General features: G+C 42.8%; 2 protein-coding genes across 2 annotated transcripts in view; one reads left to right on the plus strand and one right to left on the minus strand.

The window, feature by feature from the left end:
- The window catches only part of CREB3L2 (cAMP responsive element binding protein 3 like 2), a 127781-nt gene that overhangs the window by 75364 nt on the left and 30161 nt on the right, over window positions 1–22256 (minus strand). The gene's annotated exons all lie outside the window — the stretch shown is intronic.
- On the plus strand, window positions 2494–7147 carry LOC112620605. Its single transcript, XM_025379325.1, is given in 6 exon segments — window positions 2494–2549; window positions 4578–4609; window positions 4612–4701; window positions 5937–5965; window positions 7038–7080; window positions 7083–7147. Coding segments are annotated over 6 exon segments (315 nt in total).

Raw genomic sequence — 22256 nt, forward strand, 5'->3', positions numbered from 1 at the left:
GATTTGTAACCTCAAAAATCAATACATGTGGCACTTTCATGGTCATTTGAGAATCCACGTAGTGTGGCAAAAAATTTGGGTCACTGACATGCACATGCCCAGCTAAGGCTGAAGCAGGGCATGCTCTGCCTTCTTGATCTAGCTCTCAGGCTGTTACGCAGGGTCCTTTTCATGGTCTATTTAGTGCCATGTTGTTTTTCACATCTTTGTGCTTTTTGTTGGTGACATTGCTGTCTAACACACCTCCCAAGCACAGTGCTAAGTGCTCTCTAGTGTCCTAAGTACAAGACGGCTGTGATGTGCCTCACAGAAAAAAATCCATGTGTTTGATAAGCTTTGTTCAGGTATAGGTGATAGCACTCTTGGCCGCAGTTCAATGTTAATAAACCAACAATATACTAATACATTAAGTATGGTGTCCTTAAACAGAAGCACACATAAAACAAGGTTATATACTGGTTAGTGATAAAAATGTAATCAGACACTGCAGGAACCTAATCCTCTATTTCCCTTAGCAGCAATGGTTTAGTATTTGCTAGTTCAGTGTTCACAGTGACTTAACAGACCCTAACCACTGCAAATAACAAGAATTGATTGTACTTACTGAAATGTATAAGTATGGTATATAAGCTTAAGGAAGTATTGGGGAAATGCCTGTTATGCATTCAAAGGGCAATATATTAACTATCCAAAATCACATACATGAAAAAGACTGTAAGAAATACACAAAACAGGCCAGACGTGGTGGCTCATGCCTGTAATCCCAGCTCTCTGGGAGGTGAGGCCCAAGGACTGCTTGAACCCAGGAGTTCGAGACCAGTCTAGGCAACATAGGGAGCCTCTGTCTCTAACAAAAACAAATATTTTAATTAGCTGAGTGTGGTGGTGCACAGCTGCAGTCCCAGCTACTTAGGAGGCTGAGGTGGGAGGATCCCTTAAGCCCAGGAGGTGGAGGCTCTAGTGAGTCAGGATCACGCCACTGCACTACAACCTGGGTGACAGAGCGAGACCTAGTCTTCAAAAAAAAAAAAAAAGAAAGAAAGAAAAAGAAATATACAAAATAGATAACAGGGCTGTTAGGATAGTGGGAACATAAGAGATTTTTCTGATTTCTCTAACTTCGGTAATATGTTATTTTCATAGTTTAAAAATAAAGTTTCAAATGCAAAATTACTCCCATCCATTAATATCTCTGAGAAAAACCCACAAGTCCTTATTGTCAAGTCTATGACTAATACCCTGTTCGGCAGCCCTACGAAAAGGTAATTAAAACCATCTGGAGGCCTGGTGAGGTTTGATTTACTTTTCTGGGAAACCTGGAAAAGATCTTCCTAGTATGGACCTGATTTGTCATCTAACATTGAAGGTTCTCGTTGTGTTTGATTTCTATTAACTATCTCTTCCATATACTCAGCCTCCTTCCCATCCTCCCCACGGCTGAGAGGATATCCCCACCCAGCCCTCAGGCTCTTAGTCTTTCAACTCAAATGTCACCTTAGAAAAGCAGTGTCCGTGTCCCCTACAGGAGCCACAGGTCCCATTTTGTCATCTTCACTGCATTTGCCAGTATCTGAAATTAGCTTACCGATTTATCTGCTCCAGTTTTTATCATGTGGCCCCTGCTTCCCCACCTTTGCACTAGAAGATACAGAGACTGTCCGTCTTGCTCAGTGTTTGACTGACACCCTACTACCCCACCCCACTCTACCATATCTGCAAGTGCTCAGTATTTGCTGACTTACTAAGTTTTTCCTGATTCCTCTTTCTCCTTTGACCCCAAATCCAGACATAATCACTTATTTACCTATTTATCCTATTCCAGGAGGAGTTTAAGAATCTTTCTTTCTTTCTTTCTTTTTTTTTTCAGATGGGGTCTCACTCTCTCACTCTGTCAACCAGGCTGGAGTGCAGTGGTGTGATCTTGGCTTACTACAACCTCCGCCTCCAGGGTTCCAGCGATCCGCCTGCCTCAGCTGGGATTACAGATGCCTGCCACCACGCCTGGCTAATTTTTGTATTTTTAGAAGAGACAGGGTTTCACCATGTTGGCCAGGCTGGTCTCGAACTCCTGACCTCAAGTGATCTGCCTGCCTCAGCCTTCCAAAGTACTGGGATTACAGGTATGAGCCGCTGCGCCCAGCCAGTTTAAGAATATTTCAATCACTTACTAAGACCTTTTAATGTAAACTCTTGATGTCTCTTGACTTCATCCTGATTTATTTCCTGGGAAACAAGAGAGCTCAGGGTTAGAGAGCTTGTTCCCTCTAAGTCACTGTAGTTGATGTTAAGTGGGATTAGCTCCCAGTGGTGTTTCACTGAAAACCTGCTTACCGCTTAGTTGATTAACTGCTACTCCACATAACACATTCTTTCTTTACGACCAAATTGCTGCCAGAGCCTTCTAACTTCTCTGCACCCACTCCAGTCTAGCTAAGGCCCGAAGAATGGATGGGTAAATAACAGTATCTGAGACCTGCTGTTGGTTTATGTTAAATGTTCTTTAAAAAGGGTCAACCCTCCCCAACACATGGCTCTCCTGAAAGGGAAGGGTATGTGGGTTTGCAGAGGAGGGGAGAGTTGGGTGGGTGATGACTGTCTCGAAATGTGACTATAGAGAAATCATGTCATCTCTGTTGGAAAGTCCTTGTTTCACTTGCATTGTGTTTTAAGGCTGGGAAGGGGTACACACTGAGCTCTTTCTAATGCCAAGCCTTCATCAGAAAGCAGCTGTAATATAGAAAAAATGCTTTGCCTAATCCTGTTTTCATAACGGTTTCTAGGCAACCACTTGATGCAAACTAGTTTGTAAACAGCTGGCAGCTAGATAACCAAGAGAAAAAAGAGCACTTACAACAGACGGTCAAAGACCTGCAGAAGGGAAAGGCATCATCATGGGGTTTTCACACAGCCCAGTAAGATCACAAGGTCCTGTAACCTCTCCAGGAGGAAAAAGTAGCAGGGGTGTGTGAGCTGGAAACCTGGAAGAATAAACAGCACTCTCCTGATGAATCATAAGGAAAGAGAAATTCTTCGTGTCATTCTTCACGGAGGAGACAAGATCAAAATCTTGAGAAGCAACCTCTCTGCATGGGTTTCTGCCTGGTATTCCGAAGTTCCACACACATAAGTAGAGTCCAGCCCTTTGACCTTGAGATACAGGTTGGACCTGTCCTGTCTACGTATGAGGGATAACTGAAATGACAACTGAAATTGTGAAATGACCTACAGCATTTAATGATTACCGGGAACAAAAGTGTAGGATCTTAGTGCTTGTTTACATTTGGCTTGAATTGTGTATTATTTTTCCTGAAAAAGAAAAACTAGTAATCCTAGGAACATAATCCACAGCTTACAAACACTCCTGCTCTTGCAGGTGGTGACAGCAGATGGCTACCTAGAAGTAGGGGTGGACCCAGGCAGGGCGCAGGGGGCTAAGGATCATCTCAGAGGTGTCTGTTTGCTCCCTGTTCTAACTGTAATGGCCACGGCTCTCTATTTTCAGAACACTTTCAGCAAAAAGGAAAGAACCGCAAAGAAATCATCAGGAGCACTGCAGGCAGCGCACATGTAACCTCTATAAAGGCAGGTCATGCTTGCATCCAAACTACCCTAAGAGCACTCCTACTTTTTAAAATGAATCACTTTGTGTTGCCAAACTCCCCAGGTGCACCACATGTAAAGTTTATCTGTCACAGCAGCCTAAAGAGTTTGGAATGCTCATGGAATTGTCTGGCCATGAGACAGGAGGCAGGCAAGAGGAGAAGAAGAAGGCACGGAGGCTAAAAAGTAGGAAGACCAGCTGCCCCAGTTGCCTCAGACTTTTCTGGTTGTAAAGTTCCACATCCTGGGATACCTCTCAGTCCCAGAGAAGCCGGAACAACTGCCCAACCTATAAAGGAATAGAAAGAAGACTACAAATGTTGCCTAAGCGCTAGGGTAATTAGTCACTCAAGACTCCCAGTGATTGAAAACCCAGATCCAAGAAACCAGGCCCTATAACTGCCAGAGTCTGGGTTCTTATTTAACATAAAACTCTAGGCCGGGCGCGGTGGCTCAAGCCTGTAATCCCAGCACTTTGGGAGGCCGAGACGGGCGGATCACGAGGTCAGGAGATCGAGACCATCCTGGCTAACATGGTGAAACCCCGTCTCTACTAAAAAATACAAAAAACTAGCCGGGCGAGGTGGCGGGCGCCTGTAGTCCCAGCTACTCGGGAGGCTGAGGCAGGAGAATGGCGTGAACCCGGGAGGCGGAGCTTGCAGTGAGCAGAGATCCGGCCACTGCACTGCAGCCTGGGCAGCAGAGCGAGACTCCGTCTCAAAAAAAAAAAAAAAAAAACAAAAAAAACTCTAAAGTTCCCCGGACAGAGCCACTGATAGAGACACCATTCTTCGACCACGTTAACCTACATTTAGAAGTAAACAATGAATGATCATGATAAACCAATCCCTCTCCTGACCCCTAATTCTCACCAGGCTGACCTTTTGTAAGTGGTTACAGATACACTACTACTCCATCAGAAATCCTTGCCCATTTATTTCCATCTTCAATGAGTACAGTAAGAATCCATTCAGCAGGTATAGAAAAAGCACGTGTTCACAGACAGTTTCTAGAGCAAGCAGCAAAGCCCGGGTGGATTGCAGCTGGTCGCATTCTGGTTTGGGAAGCACCACAGAATGGGGGAGGGTGAAGATGGCAGTCTTATGATTAGTTCTTCAGCACTGCCACCTCACTGCTCTCGCCTTAATCCCCACAAGCCAAACATACGCGTCCGGTTCAAAAATACTCATGGAGTCTAGAAATAGGTGTGAGGGCACTTGGCATTTTCACTTCTAATTTGTGATTAAATTTTTGGTCTAATTGGAAAACAATCTGAAACAAACATAACTCAGAAAATAATTTAACAGGTACCCGTGAAATCCACCACCTACACTTTTCAAATGTAAATCTGCGATCTTGGCCTCAAATTTTTGAAAAAGAACTGAAATATTACCAATAAAATTAAAACCCACCTCAAAGAGGCAGATCTGAGCACTGTCATCTCCTTTTTATAAAGACAGAAACTGAAGCTTGGAAAGATTAATATGCCTAGTGTTCCATTATTGGAACGCTAAGCATGTGGGAGTTATTTATATCCTACCACTCAAGGTCATCGCCAAGGTCTGATTTTTCATTCATGCAAAAATTCAAAAAATTGCAACCTAAGGCATTAATGGGTTAAATAACTTCCCCCAGGATATATGGGGACAGTCATTGGACACATTCAAATCCTAGTCTTCCTTGCTGCAAGTAAAATTTCTCTCACTGGGTACTTTTCAATCCAATTGAAATCACTCATACTTTGATGTTTAAAACACTAGCTAAGGCACTTGATTTCAGGTCTCAGATTTTGCTGCCGCTTGTGTTACCAGGCACCAGGTATTTGGTGGCAAGACAGAACCATCAGTTTGCCTCAGGAATGTAAGACTTTGAATCAGAGAAGACCCAAAGGCCTTCTAATTATTTATAAACAGTTGTTTCCCACTTATAAGTGGATATAAAATTAAAAAGCACTCACCAAGTGAGATGAATAAGCTATAAGGAGTAGAATACAATTTCAGTCTAATTGGACATTTTCATTATAGAGCATTTGCAAATAAGTGTCTAGTCAATTTACTTTAGAGAGCATCTCAGGTCAGTGTCTGGTTTAAATTCCAACTACCACTCCTGCCAGAAGAAAATCGTTTCGCAGTGTTAGCAGTGGACAGTAATACCCAGGTTTCCCCCCCCCCAGTGCAAGTTTCCAGTAATAGAATTAATTTTGAAATCAATTTCCGCTAAATCAAACCTGAGCTCTCTCTTATTCACAAAAGCTCCGAAGCCCACCTGAGCTGCTCTCAAACTGCCATTGCACTCTCTACCTTCCATCTTTCGGGTCCTGTAAATATTTGTCCTTTCGTGCCAAATATTTCTCGAGAAGCCACAGCCCAGATGAGCCATATTGAAACAGTAGAAAATAACAATGATAGTTATTTTACTTTTACTTGTATTTCACAATCCAGGTTCTGAATTCTTCGAGTTGGGCAAAGATTTGCGATTGCTAGCCTACAGCATAAGGCCCCACCTAAAAGAGACCATTCAGACAGGTGAAACAACATTCCGCACTGAGCTAGGTGAATCTGTTCACCTTTTTCTAGAAAAAGGGATTTGTCACTTACAGGAAAGTAGCCAAATTCAATTAACCCAGTAGTGAAGAGCTACTTTTAGAGCTGAACAGCATTTCATTTTGTCAAACAGAGGCCTTTTTAAAAAGCAGTGTGTGTGTGGATTTAATCCAATGCCCCCCACCCCCCAGTGAATATTAAAATTCATAAAATGTTTTGTCTTTTCTTCTTCTGCCTCTCCACTTGGTTCCCGCTCTGGTCTAGTCAGATGTAACGATGACATGGAGTTCCCTGAACACACAGTGCTCATCACTCCTCCCCGTCTTGAACACAGGTTCCTACAGCCTGGAATTCCACTTCCCTCCCTTCTCCACCTGGAAAACTGCTACTTCCACAAACTAGCCTTCTTCCACTCACCCAGGAAATCATGTCACTAGGCACCCAAAATGCGCCCAAAGATTTCCTTCTCTCAACACATTTACCACTTACTTTTTGCGTTTTTTTTTTTTTTTTTTTTTTTTACTTATTTCTCTCTCTTCAAGGATGTGACTACAGGAATCTACAATGCCTAGACATAACAGAAGCCAAATAAACACTTGGGAAATCCATTAATGTCACAACCTCATTGCTTTCCCCACCATCTGTACAGCATCCTGACTGTCCACAGGGATGCCTAATTATACAATCCCAAGTCCTCCTTCACCGTGGAATCTCCACTGGGCCCAGACTACTTCGCATCAGAGAAAAATACAGTAACTCCAACCTCAGCAACTAGGCCCAGCCCCTCAACTAGTATAGAACTCTTAAACTTGAGAAGATGGATAATTTGTCTTCATTTTTAGAAAGCGAAGAATATTTTAATAACCCAAATAATTCCTACTCCTTCCATTCAATTTACAGGCTTCACAAGTTTTCTTCAAAGAACGCACCTGTAAGAAAGCTGGGTGTATAAGAAGAGTGGTAAATGCAATGACATTTATCTCTTTCCTCTGCCAAGGTATTAATTCATCAATAAGCAAAAACACTTCAGATGCGTTCTTACTAATTTTTGCTGTATCACAGGGTGGAAGGCTGTTTGATCCCAAGGGAACAATGGCTACAATATAGGACCTCCTCCCAGAAGGCAGGAACATTGTGTCTGGCGTGTTCTGTCCCAGGCCTGGCCCACTGAAGTCCCAGGAGTTGTTCAACTGAATCAGTCACTTTCCAGTTTTCCCCTAAATCCAGGTCATCACTGTTCCTAATTTCCATGGTCACCAAGGGAAACACGCAGCTCCCTGACTCATGCAATTCCCTGGGGTCAGTCCTCAGTGGGAAGAGAGTAGAGTTTACAGGCCAGAAGTCAATTCAAACAGTTCACCCAAGCCCAAGGCTATGCATAACAAACGTGATGGCCCAACACAAGTTAGAACTCAGGTAAAATTCACGTAAAAAAAGAACCCCTTAAGTTTGTGACTTGGAGACAAACCACTAAGATCCTAAGTCTACTGTCTTGGGAAAAATCTTGGAATTTACTTTTCCCCACAATGATCAGAAAATAAAACTTTGGCCAGGGACAGTGGATCACACCTGTATCCCAATTCTCTGGGAGGCAAGGCAGGAGGATCAATTTAGCTCAGGAGTTCAAGACCAGCCTGGGCAACAGAGTGAGACCCTGCCTGTTTAAAAAAGAAGAAAGAAAGAAAGAAAAGAAATCCTTGGCTGCTTCAAACAAGCCAAACAGCTTGAGATCATCTGATGGGTGACAAGAGTTTTAAAAAGCTGCATTTGAGGAACTCACTTATCTGCTTGGCATTTGGTACAATGCAATGTTTAAATGTTTCAAGAAATCCAGTGAGTTAAGGGGCGGCCCTTTCTCCTATGTCTCACTTTCTGCATCAAAGACAATGAATAAGTTGCTCTTGATCCAGGGCCACCTGAAGAGCCTCTAGTGAGGTCACCAGCTGACACTTCCTCATTCTGCCTGACCACTGCTTAGACACGGGTGAGTGGATCTGGTCAGGATTAAATCCAAGGAAGGCCCAGTGTGGTCAGGGTCAATCCTCTGGTGCCAACACTTCACACACTTGCAATCTGTCTGCAACATAAGGGATGTAAAAACTTAAGTACTTCTTTTCAGTCTCCAAAATGCCAAGTCATTTTTTAAGAGACTAACATTAAAGCAGAAGTTACTACAGTATGTGTGTACGTCTGTCTCACATCTGAGAAGGAACCTATTGACTCCAAGAGACCAGAATTGACTTGTTAATGAGGACTGTAGAGACCCCACCTAAGGAGGATTGTGAAAACGGCCTCAATGTTTGGCAGGCCCTCCCAGGAAGAGGTGATGTCTGTTTCTCTGCTCTTCGATTCTGCAATGGCGTTTCGAGTTGCTTTGGCCAACACAATGAAGTGGAAGTATAATTGTCCAAGTTCTGAAACTGGGTCCCAAGAGTCTTTGGCAACTTGAGCTGCCATCTGAACAAGACAGGACTAGTCTCTGGGTAATGAGTGAACCCCAAGGTCCATATTCCCCACCATTCCCTTTCTCTATCACCCCAGCTGATCGCCACCCATCCCCTAGAAGCAGAGCTGGCTGACCAGCACCTGACCACAGACTCATAGGTGAACCCAGCTGAGACCAGCAGAAGAAGAGTCCATCTGAGCCCAGTCCAAATTGCTGGTTCACAGAATTGCAGGCTAAATAAATGATGGTGGTTTTAAGCCACTAAGTTGTATGGTGATTTGTTACGTAGCAAAACCTCAGACACCATTCCCAAAAACGTTCTGGGAGACAAGACATGACCATATGTTGAAATGACATTCAACTTCGTGAAGACAGGGAGCCCGATCAATGATTTCTCAAATATTCTACAAACCAGGGTGAAATAAAGCATGATGAGAATCAAAGTGTAATAACCAAATTAAATTACCCTAAGTAAACTGCATCTTTTGCCATCCAGTGAGGAAAGTACATGCAATATTTAGAAAATGTAAGGTAATTTAATTACTGGTTCACCAGTACAACAGAAAGTTGAGTGATAAAATACTTATTTACCTCAGTAACTTTTCACTTTCACTCTCTTCCCTTTATTTCTCAGAGGTCTACTTTCCACATTCCCATTCCCTAGTTTTTAGAATTCTCATTGCTTCATATCCCCATTGTAGTCCTCTAGCAAAAACAGAAGCAGCAGTAGTGTCCACTAATGGAGAGATTTTACTAGGTGCTTTTAACACCTAGTAAAAAATATATAATTCTCATTATATAGTGAATTCTCATAACTATCCCATTAGATAAGTAATAATTAGACCCATTTTATAGGGCAGTAAACCAAGGCTCAGAGAGGTGAAGTAACTTGCCAAGAACATGCGGTTTGAATGTGCTGGAGCTAGAATTTAAGCCACCATCTGTCTGGTTACACAGCTCATGAATTTTCCATTATCTAAACCGCCTCTGAGGAATAAGTGCTAAGTTCATAACATAGACTTTCCACGAGAATGCAAGCTTAAAATACAGTGACCATAAGTAAATGCAAAATAAATACATATGTGTGTATTTATACACATACACATGCACACACACACGGGGGAGGGGGGAGAGAAAATAAAAGACAGAAAAAAGTAATTGTGAAAACTGAAATTCCACCAAAAGAGTTAGAATATTAGTGATTTTGTCCAAAACCTTTCCAAGGCTTAAAGAGAGAATCAGGAATATATAACAGTTAGGGTCAGTGGCATATTAGCCTGGAAATATCTAATAAAAGACAACATTGGATCAATTACCTCTGGCTCTAAAGCATACACATGTAAAGACATCCACAGGGGAACCATCTGAAATTCAAATAATTAATTGTGCATATTGTGAACAGTTTTCCCATGATATAACCACTACAGAAGCATGTGTTTTATTTCATTTAAATTAACAAATAAACATAATCTTATTTATCAATTATTTTAAACTTAAAACTAAATAATTTCCTTTTTTTTTTTTTTTTTTTGAGATGGAGTTTTGCTCTTGTAGCCCAGGCTGGAGTGCGATGGCACGATCTCAGCTCACTGCAACCTCCACCTCCCGGTTTCAAGCGATTCTCCTACCTCAGCCTCCCGAGTAGCTGGGATTAGAGGTGCATGCCACCACACCCAGCTAATTTTTTGTATTGTTAGTAGAGACGGGGTTTCACTATGTTGGCCAGGCTGGTCTCGAACTCCCAACCTCAGGCAAAGACCTCGGCCTCCAAGAATTATTTCTTTTACTCAGAAAGAAATGTGGGCTTAAAAAGTCAATCTATTATTTTAGGAAGAAGCTTAAATTGTTAAATGTTTACATTCTGCATTAAATTTACTTCCTTCCTCCAAATTATAAACTGGGGGGTGGGGGGTAGAGGAGATGAGAATATTAAAATTTTTCATTTGTGCCCAATTTTCTCAATTTAAATGAATTCGCTCAGTGTCCTTGCAATCAGACCAGCATATAATTAAGTGGCAGTTTGGAGGACAGTGCGTATGTCTCTGAATTGAAATTGGGGAAGGAACATGGGGGCCCTCCCCCTGCACAGCCAAAACACAGGCTGAATCAGGCTCTCTGTGCTTGGGTCAGCTGTTGCTCCCCACACCCAGGCAACCCAAACCTGGAATAATCTCAGGCTTTCTCCTACGTCACCCTCTCAGGCAGAGGCCCTTTATCCCACCTTTGCCATCACGGGATACAGACAGAATGCGTCTTCTGTGGATCCAACCTCTAGGCCTCAACTCTTCCTGTCATCTTGGGGGTCTCTCCCCTGTGGCATCTCTTGCCCTCCCCTCCCCATTTCTACGCCAGACAGTCCTCTGTCTTTCACACAGGTACCTGTGATCCCTAGGAAACAAAAGCTTTCCTTTTCCCACCCAGGGACACACCTCACAAGCCTCTGATTATCACCTTGGTCACTCAGCTGGAAGCTCTGTCCCTGGCAACTCTTCCATTCATCCTCTGCTGCTTCCTGAAAGACCTCTAGCCTACCCCAGGCCTCTCCTCCACGATCTCAGGACCCATGCCCTCTTCATGCCCACTGCTCAGTCTCTCTGTGGCAGGCCCCCTCGCTTTTCTGAACCATGGGAAATTCTAGGAAGTTCTTCTAGGAACTCACACGGCTCCCCTGTGTCTCCATGAACCCAGCCTCCACTTCCCTCCTAGCATCCCCTGCACCTCCACGCGCCTGCTCTGCTCTTCCCCATCTGTGACCCCACCAAAGTCAGGACCAATGTCAGGAAACACCTGTTCTCCAAGGCGGAAGATTCAGTGAATGTTCACATTGAAACAGATCCTGGTGGTTTTTAAGCTCAAACCCAGGGACGCTAAACTCATGAAGCAGCACAGACCATTGCTTGGGCAACTTGAATTCTAAAGCTGCCATACACTGAACTAAAAGCTGTCTCTTGGTAGCTTTCACTAGATGGCCATGGCTCTGACTTTGGAACTGTTCCCTCTAAGCATTGGAAGGCTGTCATCAAGAAGGATCCTGAGTGTGTATTCCCAGATCTTGTCCCTCCTCTACTCAAATCCTGAATCTCATCAGGATGAACAGCGGGTTTCTAGGCCCCCTTCCTCTGCCCTCTCACCTGGAGCTTCTTCCCGCACCATCCTCCTTCCCCTTCCCTGAGGGCTCTCTGCTGCAGGCACACTTGCCTCTCCCAGCTCTAGCACCCACGCTGGGGAACCACTTTTCCCAGCCATCTGGGCTGACTGCACCTTCACTGCCCTCAGGCTCAAATACCACAACATCAGGCAGGACTCCCCACAACCCTGCGTAAGCCAGTCACAGCCTCCCGCCCTCCACCAGCATTCTCTTACCCCATGGTGGTTTATTGTTCTCCATAACATGAATCACCCCCTAAGAAATTACATGTATGTTTGTTTCCGATCTCCTGCACTACACATGAGCTTCATGGGGGCTGAACGTTTTTCTACTTGATTCACTGCTCCAATAGCACCCAGAACACAGTACCTGGCACAACGTGGGTGCAGTGCTCTGCACGTATATATCAATAAATGAATTCCCACTCCCTTCCATCCTCGCACTCATCCCCCAGCACACACAAACCTCTTTGCTTTCTCTCTGCATTCACTGGCCTGCATATCCAGCTTTCCTAAACAGCAAGGTGATTTTGGATACTGATCTGACATCTGACATCCCAGCAGTTCCTCTCAGCTTTGGGGCCCTTGGATCTTCATAAAGACGTCTCCCTCCCACTTCATCTCATTCACACCAGCCCCCCTCCTTCACGTTCCTTCCGGATCCCAAGCCTGCAACTCCCAGAAAGTCTAGATAAGGGTTATGGTCTATGTCATCCTCAGATATGCTGATAAGAAGGCTGAGCAAACAGAGCAAGTTTAAAGATCCCCCTCTCCAGAGGCTCTAAGCCAGAATTTACCTGCTTCTCAGGACCTCTTAGGCAAATCCATGTTCCCACTTAGTCAGCACTGCTTTCTTCCTATTCACAAAGGATCTGTTTAATAACCAGCTCTACCAGTTTTCCAGGTATTAATGTCAAGCTTTTCCCTTTTCAAAAACCAGTACAGTATTCACTTCTTTCTAGTTTTCAGGCACCTCATACTTGACTTTGTTAGTCCTTAAACTGATTTCTAATTCATGCCATTTTATATTTATCCTAAGGTAAACATCAATCTCTCTATCTTCTGAATACATTATTTTAAATTCTGAGCTTAACAGAAGAGTCTCTAGTCACTCTCTGGTATCATGATCCACCCCTCCCATCTTTGTTTTTATTGTTCATTTTTAATGGATTAAATTTAAATGTTTTTCTAACTTCCTCCTTCACAAACTGTATTTATATTAGAGTCTCTGGTCATGCAGCTTACCTAATTTTCCCCCAGGATCTTTTGAAATCTTGAAATCCTCTTCCCTAAATTGCCAAAGCAGGGATAATTATGTCCAGCCATTGCTTGATTTGTTTTTATAAGCTTAAAAATAGTTATTGCCCTTTTTATTTTGGTGTTTCTTTAAAAAAAAACAACAACAACTTATTTTGTTCAATGTTAGGATAGTATTTGACATATCTGTTGAGGAAAGAAAGAAAAAATAGAAATGAACAAATGATGACAACACCAAAGTAAGAACGCATCACAATCTGTTTTCAGCTGACATAAATTCCTAGAAGATCCTTTATCCCTTTTAAGATGGCCATGTTAAAGAAACCCTTGTGGCCGGGCGCGGCGGCTCACACCTGTAATCTCAGCATTTTGGGAGGTCAAGGTGGGTGGATCACCTGAGGTCAGGAGTTCGTAGGCCAGCCTGGCCAACATGGTGAAACCCTGTCTCTATTAAAAATAAAAAATTAGCCGGGCGTGGTGGCAGGAGCCTACAATCCCAGCTATTCAGGAGGCTGAGGCAGGAGAATCACTTGAACCCAGGAGACGGAGGTTGCAGTGAGCCAAGATCATGCCATTGCACTCCAGCCTGGGGGACAAGAGCGAGACTTCGTCTCAAAACAAACAAAACAAAACAAACAAAGAAAAACCCTTGCTTAACCCACCAGCATGTCTCTGGCTCCCAAAACACTTGTCACTACCAAATCAATCATGTGTTTCAACAGGGGAATGTTTTCCTCACGTGTTTAGCCTTTTGAGCACTGGCATCTAGACTAAAGCACCCAAGGCTATTGACCCATCAAATACAAAAATGTTAAGTCATCTAGAAAAACCAGATCATTGAGTTAAAGGCTTTCTTTGTGTCCCCTGCACTTCCACAAAGATGGGGAGGGGACAAGTGTGATATGCAAGGTAATCGGATATTGAACAATCTGGACAAACAGACTGCTTTCAAATTCTTCAAATTCTACCATTCTTTTCAAATTATAAAGAGTCATAATCCAGTAGTGATATGGTTTGGTTGGGTTTCTACCCAAATCTCACCTTGAACTGTAGCTCCCATAATTTCCACATGTTGTGGGAGGAACATGGAAGGAGATAATTGAATCATGGAGGCGTTTTCCCCCATACTGTTCTCATGGTAGTGAATACATCTCATCAGATCTGATGGTTTTATAAGGGGAAACCTCTTTTGCTTGGCTCTCAATTCTCTCTTGTCTGCCACCATGTAAGATGTGCCTTTCGCCTTCCACCATGATCGTGAGGCCTCCCCAACCACATGGAAATGTGAGTCCATGGAACCTCTTTTTCTTTATATATTACCCAGACTCGGATATGTCTTTATCAGCAGCATGAGAACAGACTAATACACGTAGTGACTACAGAAGATTATTCGATAGGGGAAACAAAAGATAAAGAAACTACCCATAAGGTAACATTCTAAATTCAGCTATCTCTAAAGCCAGAGTTAGATCAAGGGACAGGATAGTGCTCAAACTGTTGCCAACTCCAGTAACCACTCCTTCCTTAGATTACTTACAATTTTTCTATAAACAGAAATTTAGTCTGTCTCCTTCTGTCTTTCAAACATGTAGTATCAACACACATGTGCACAAATATATTTACACTCATCAAGGAAAACATGGCCAAGAAGGCAGAAATGTGAACTTTTGTTAGTTTAAGCATTTTATTTTCTCCCTTAGGATAATTAAATCAAACCAATGACAAAAGTCCCTTGATTGTGAGGCTTTGCAATCTACATCTGAAATATCAGAATATTGTTAATATTAAAATGTTAAGAGAACCCACAGGTGATTAGACCAATGCTATTGGTTCTTCTGGAATATTTCCTTAAGTTATTTTACAAAGAACCCTGGTCTCAGGAAGTACTGATTAAAGTCTCAGGGAAGTGACACAGCCCATGTTATAAGCAAGGAGACAGAAAGCCCTGGCTTCTTCAGCCAAACACTGCAACTATCTGCAAAGCTCTCTCTTCTATGGTAAAGTGAGTTGACCAGGGTGATATCCACTCAAAATCCCACTCCACTTAAAACTATGGGATTGTATGCCTGAGGAGGAGCAAAATGAAGTGCTACTATTTATGCAAAAATGGGCAATTGGGAGAAACACCCACTGAATGCAGTCTCCTCGTCTAGGGCAGGAATGCTTAAACCTGAGGGTATATCACAATTACCTGGAGAGTTATTAAAACACAGATGGGTGCATCTCACCCTAGAGTTTCTAATTCAGTAGGTCTGCAGACCCAAGAATATGTCTTTCTAACAAGGTCTCGTACGCTCAGCTGGTCCATAAAGCTCACTCTGAGAACCACTGGTCTTCAAGGAAGGAAGCTGATGTTCACTGATGGCATCAAGGACTTAGGGGAACAGAAGGTGGGAGGGGCATCAAGACAGAGGAGCCAAAGAAGATATAGATCAGAGACAGGAGGTGCAAACATGTGAAAAGTCATGAAATTCTTCCAGAAAGTGGAAAAATAAGGACGAGTTGCATCTTCTTAAATTATATCCGACTATGTCTTACTGCATAATTTGTAAAACAGATTATATGTTACTTGCTTATGTACTTTTAAAAATTATGTCCACTAAATTTGGATGGTAATGTGATGCACTTTCAGAAAGCAGGTTAAAAAAAGCAAATTCAGTCAGCAAAGAAAACTGTTAATGCATTGGCGCTCCCTCCAGTGGTTCAGGGAGAAGGAGGAGCGCTGTCCTTGATACGGAATTGGAATATTTAAGAAGTGTATGGTGATCCTAGCCACAACTCAGATAGAAGGAAAGCTCAGAATAAGTCACTCTTTTGGATAAAAGAAGAAGACTACCTCACTTGTGACTACAGACAGCTCAATTTGGAGATTTTACAGAGAACAAGAAATAACATATTTTGCCTCATTTTCATGCCTTTTTATAATAAGGAAATTATAAAAAGAAAAATTGTAGGTAGAAAGGAAGCACCTATGCCATATGAGAGTTCATCAAAGCTCACCTGCAGTGGCTTACTGACAAGCTGTAAAACTGTGCTTCTGAATCCTGTCTCTGCCTCCATATAACACGCAGGAACCGCATCCTCCTCAAGGTAACACTCTCATTACATATGGATTCTCAAGTGTCTGGGAATCAGGGCATGGAAGGAGGGTGTTATGAACTGAAAGTGTGTCCCCGCAAAATTCATATATTGAATCCCTAACCCCCAATGTGATAGTATTTGGAGATGGGGCCTCTGGGAGGTTTACATGAGGTCATGAGGTGGGGTTCCCATGATGGGATTAGTGCCCTTATAAGAACAGCCCAGAGAGCTCTCTCTCTCCCCCTCTCTTCTCTCTCTCTCAGTCTTCTCTCGTTCTCCCTTCCTCTCCCTCCCCACTCTTTTGCCCTGTGAGGATACAGAAAGAAGTCAGCTGTCTGCAAGTCAGGAAGCGGCCGCTCACCAGAGCTCAACTATGCTGGCACACTGATCTCAGACTTTCAGTCTCCAGAGCTGTAAGAAATAAATGTCTGCTGTTTAAGCCACCCAGTCTATGGTACTTTGTTAAGGCAGCCTGAGCAGACCTAGGCAAAAGGGGAGTGAATCTCGATCAGCCCAGCAGTTTGGACTCTGAGCTCATAATCAGGACATCATTATCTACCTAGAGACAATTCATCTAACTTTGGGCCAAGGACTCAGGAAGAAAAGAGCCTCTGGAATGTTATCACGGTCACCACACTACTAGCGGATCTAAAAGAACAAACACCAGGCTCAGCTTGAGTCCCAGCCCTCCTCCCACAGTCACTCCCCCAACCCTAGCTTCTCCCTAATGCTAACCCAAAACAAGAGATACTCCAGATGACTCAGCCACAAGTGCCCTTGCTATTGATTTGAACTTGATCGGACAGTATGGTTCTGGCTCTTCGATTCTTTCCCAGACACCAAGTCCCATGCCTTTGAACTGGAGTGTTCCTGTGGCCCCTGCTCCTGATCACTGGAAACTGACTTACAAGTTTCCCTCCCAGGAACACGAAGCCTGCCCTGCACTGCATTCCTAAGATCCTTCTAACCACTGGCAGCTCAGCCTCATGTTGGCCACCTGCATGAACTTCCAACCACCACCTCCCCTCGCTGTGATGCCCCATCCACTTGCTGGGACACCGTGTAAATACCTAACAGCTACTGTTGACTGAGCACCACCGTGTGCCAGAATCTCTGCTTTAATACGCATTATCCCTAATCCTCAACACAATGCTGTAAGGTAGGTAATACTCGTCCCATTTGCAGCTGAAGCACACAAGATTTATTGAGTTAAATAACTTTCCCAAGATCACACAGCCAGTCAGCAACAGTTTGCTATGTTCACCTTTCTGTCTGACTTTAAAGCCTATTTTCTTTCCAATACAACACAGTGTCATTTCTACCCCATTTTGGCACACCCCATCCCTTCCTTGTCCTCCACAGCTGATGTTGCCCTGGACTGGAGCTGGCCATTTTTTTTTTTGTTATTATTATACTTTAAGTTCTCGGGTACATGTGCACAACATGCAGATTTGTTACATAGGTATACAGGTGCCATGTTGGTTTGCTGCACCCATCAACTTGTCATTTACTTTAGGTATTTCTCCTAACGCTATCCATCCCCCAGCCCTCAACTCCCCACCAGGCCCCGGTATGTGATGGTCCTCTCCCTTTGTCTATGTGTTCTCAATGTTCAACTCCCACTTGCGAGTGAGAACATGCAGTGTTTGGTTTTCTGTCCTTGTGATATTTTATTGAGAATGATGGTTTCCAGCGTCAAGCATGTCCCTGCAAAGGACATGAATTCATCCTTTTATATGGCTGCATAGTATTCCATGGTGTATATGTGCCACATTTTCTTAATCCAGTCTATCACTGATGGACATTTGGGTTGGTTCCAAGTCTTTGCTATTGTGAATAGTGGAGCTGGCCACTCTTATATCCTCTCAGCCTCACACTGTTTCAAGCCAGCTGAACCTCCTCCAATGGGGTGTACAGCTGGATCAGTCCCTAGTATAGCACCAGCTCAGGCCCACCACCAAGTCTCTGTCCCAATCCATAAATGAATCCAATTTGGGAGGTCCCACCTACAACCCCATCGATTTCTAATTTCCAATTATAGCACATAAGAACAAGTCTTGTGTGTGTCCTAGGGGGTCGAAGAAAAGAAGAAAGGTGAGAAGGGGCAAAAGAAAATGAGGAAGAAAAAAGAGAAAGGAAGGAGAAGAATAGGGTCAAGGAAAAAAGTGGATCAGAGGAGAGAGAAGGAACGAAGATGTGGCATCCCATAAAACAGCATATGTCAAGTAAGGACACTGTGGGGCTGCTTAGTCAGGAGGGGCAGAGAGCTCAAATCTGGAACTCTAGCAAGATCCCTGGTCTCCTAGTTAAGCCAAAGAAAACTGTTCCTAGTCTGAAAAGAGAATGTGCGTAATGATATCAAGATTACAAATCATAAAAGCAAAGTTTGCTTTTTAATAAATTGGATCAGAAAAAGACATGGCTATAAAGGACATTTTGGGGACAGCTAGGGCAATTTGAACATGAATGCCTTAGATAATAGCACTGTATTAATGTAAATTTTTTTTGAGCATTATGATTTTCATTGAGGTTGTTTAGCAGAATGTCTTTTTTCTTCCAAGATACCAGCTAAAGTATTTAGAGATGAAATGCCATAATGTCTCAACTAACTTTCAAGGGTCATCAAACACACACACACATACACACACACACATACACAACATACACATATGCAGAAAGACAGAAAAATAAGTTAATATGGTAAAATACCAGCAATTGATGAATTTAGTCAAAGGATATATGTCTTAACTATATTATTTTTACAACTTTTCCCAGGTTTGAACTTTTTCAAAAGAAAAAAGAAAAGAAATTACAATGTAGCCACAATCTAAGAAGCAAATGTTTCCCAGAGGCTCAGGGTATTTTAATTTGCATAATAAGTTCTTCCAACTGACTTGAAAGCACTGCCATGGGCGGTTAGAAGATCATCCAGCTCTGGAGTCAGGCTGCCTACACTGGGATACCATATAAAGAGCAAGTTTCTTAACCTCTTCAAGCCTCAGTCTCCTCATCTGTAAAATGGTGCCCAAAATGGTATGGAATACAAAGGGTTGATTATGAGAGTTAAATGTAATAAGTCACAGAAGTTATTATTATTATTGATACGAGAAAAGACAGGATGAATAGTACTATCCTCACTAAAACTGCCCAAATCGAATTCCAAAGAATAAGTTGACCATTTCATTTTAGGACTTTCTTTTTCTTTCTTCCTCTTACATAAAACACAGAGAAGCAATTTCAGAAAGATGGTGTGTGCCAAAAACCACACATACTGGAATCAATCCAGATATCGTATCTTTTAACGAGAGAATGGGGTGACATTTCTCTACCAAATAAAGTTTCTTATAAACTCTGTTTCTTAACTTTACGTTCAGGGCGAATCACTTGCAGTGAAGAAACAGCAACTGTAAGAAGAAGAAATGGATCTTCTTCAATAAGCCGGACAGTTCACAGAAGCGGGTGGGTGGGGTGGGCAGGGTCCAGGTGGGAAACCCAATCTTCAAAACAGATTCCTTCTTTTGGCAGGAAAAGCTCAGGTCAAGGAACTGAAGAGCTGGCTTCTTCCTTTCCACAGTAACTGCCTTGATGACTGGGAGTGTGGCCCAGACAGAGCACATTCCATAGGGCTGGAGAGCGGGCATGGGGCCAGCAACCGTTAAACACACTTTTGTATCCTCCAGCAAAAAGAATGTCTGGAACCAACAGCATGTGCCTTGTTCGAAGAACAGATTTCTCCTCTAGCTACTTCTCCAGCTTACAGAAGAAGTGTTTATACAGTGTGCACCTACCCACACTACAGTTACTTTATAGCTGGGTGCCTCAGTGTGAGATACTTAAGAATATCCCTATTTTTAAAAAGCCTGGAGAATGGCATGCTTCCAACATCAGGATGAACCTAGTCCCTAAATAAAGTTAGCACACATATTAAGAGATACACACAAACTTAAAGAAAAAACAAAATCATGTCTACACAGAGCTTAAAGGTGCCTACTTATTTCCAGAGTCAGAATTATGTTTAAAAAAAAAATTGGGGCCGGGCGCAGTGGCTCACGCCTGTAATCCCAGCACTTCGGGAGGCCGAGACGGGCAGATCACGAGTTCAGGAAATGGAGACCATCCTGGTTAACACGGTGAAACCCCGTCTCTACTAAAAATACAAAACATTAGCCAGGCATGGTGGCGGGCACCTGTAGTCCCAGCTACTTGGGAGGCTGAGGCAGGAGAATGGTGTGAACCCGGGAGGCGGAGCTTGCAGTGAGCTGAGATCGCGCCACTGCACTCCAGCCTGGGCGACAGAGCGAGACTCTGTCTCAAAAAAAAAAAAAAAAAAAAGATCCAGGGAGACATACAAGTTGTTATGAAGGACACTAAGGCATGCTGCAGACACCGCAGAACTCGATCTTTTTGCGGCTATGCTGTGATGTGCGAGTGCGCACAAAACATCGGTCCTTACTCCCTGCAACCCTAATCCCCTGGATCTCTTTCCCCATTGTAAAGAACCTTATCATATGTTCTTACCTTAATCATTAACCTCTCTGGATGGTCCAAAAACAAAAAAGCCATGGACTGTTTCTAATGTATATTCTTGCTCTTTCCATTTTTCTAAAACTATTAATTAAACATTAAGCCAACCTATTTAAAAGAGGGAAAAATGGGAAATAACCTAAAATCCTAACAACTGAATGTCACTTAAGAACCTACAAAACATACACTCAATGAATAATACACAGCCATTAAAAAGTGATGGATAGGCTGCTCTGTCTATGGAGTAGCCATTCGTTCATTTATTTACTTTCTTAAAAAAAAAAGTAATGGTTAAGTATTAAAATAGGAAAATGTCCATTATTAAATACAAAGGAGCATGTCACAATAGTTATATGAATATAAGTTATATTAATAGCTATGTAAAAGAAGTATTCATAAACAAAAATCTGAACTCTAACACAAGAGACATTAACAGCAGTTTGGGGAGTGCATAATGAGCTTTTGACAGATGTCTTGGCTGGGCACAGTGGCTCATGCCTGTAATCCCAACACTTTGGGAGGCCTGTAATCCCAGCACTTTGGGAAGCTGAGGTAGGCGGATCACAAGGTCGGGAGTTTGAGACCAGCTTGGCCAACATGGTGAAACCCGGCTCTACTGAAAATACAAAACTTAGCCGGGAGTGGGGTGCACGCCTGTAATCCCAGCTACTTGGGAGGCTGAGGCAGGAGAATTGCTTGAACCCAGGAGGTGGAGACTGCAGTGAGCCAAGATCATGCCACTGCATTCCAGCCTGGGCAACAGAGCAAGACTCTATCTCAACCAAAAAAAGAGAGCGCTGTCTTTTTTGCTTGTTCTTTAGTTTCCTTAATGAGGTAATACTCTTTTTGTAATGAACGATAAAACAGTATTTTTTTCTTAATAAGTAAAAGGAAGCCAGGTCTGGTGGCTCACATCTGTAATCCCAGCTATTTGGGAAGCTGAGATAGGAGGATAGTTTGAGGCCAGGAGTTTGAGACCAGCCTGAGCAATGCAGTGAGATCCCTGTCCCTAAAAATATATATATATATATATATATATATATCTCTCTTATATATAGAAAAGAAAAATAATAAATCTAGGATAAAGGTTGATTTCTTATTTTAAATTCCACAGTCACCTAAGGGAGCTAAACTCTAAGGCGTCTATAACATGCATGAATAAATATACTGTGGATCAACCCAGGGAGCATTTTCATACCAGCAAGGCCCCAGATGGACACCCTGGTAACAAAGTCCTCTTGTTTGGGGGAATGTCCCCAAATCCCGATATAGGAAAGAAGCTTCAGGGCCTCTATGAAAATATTTACACATGAGAGAACACAGACACACACACCCCAAATCCACATGAGAAAATTGAAGAAATAGCATATCATGAAAACCTAAAATGGTTTGAAATTCTTCAACTAATGATGACCTTAATCACAGAGATCCCTATTCCAACTTATTTGCCTTGTGTAGAAGACTTAGGTCCTAAGGGGAATCCATACACTCATGGTGAGGGTGTGCTAAAGTTGATGAACTTTAACTAAATAGGTTTAGTACTGCACCAAGGAACACAGTTTCCCAGACAATAGCCCACCAGTGCCTATTCTCCTTGAACACAATGGAAAGGCACACGACCCTCAGGAGCTAGAGGAAAACTCACCTAGAATGAGTTA

Source organism: Theropithecus gelada, chromosome 3 (assembly GCF_003255815.1).
Source record: "Theropithecus gelada isolate Dixy chromosome 3, Tgel_1.0, whole genome shotgun sequence".
In the NCBI taxonomy this organism is placed as follows: Eukaryota; Metazoa; Chordata; class Mammalia; order Primates; family Cercopithecidae; genus Theropithecus; species Theropithecus gelada.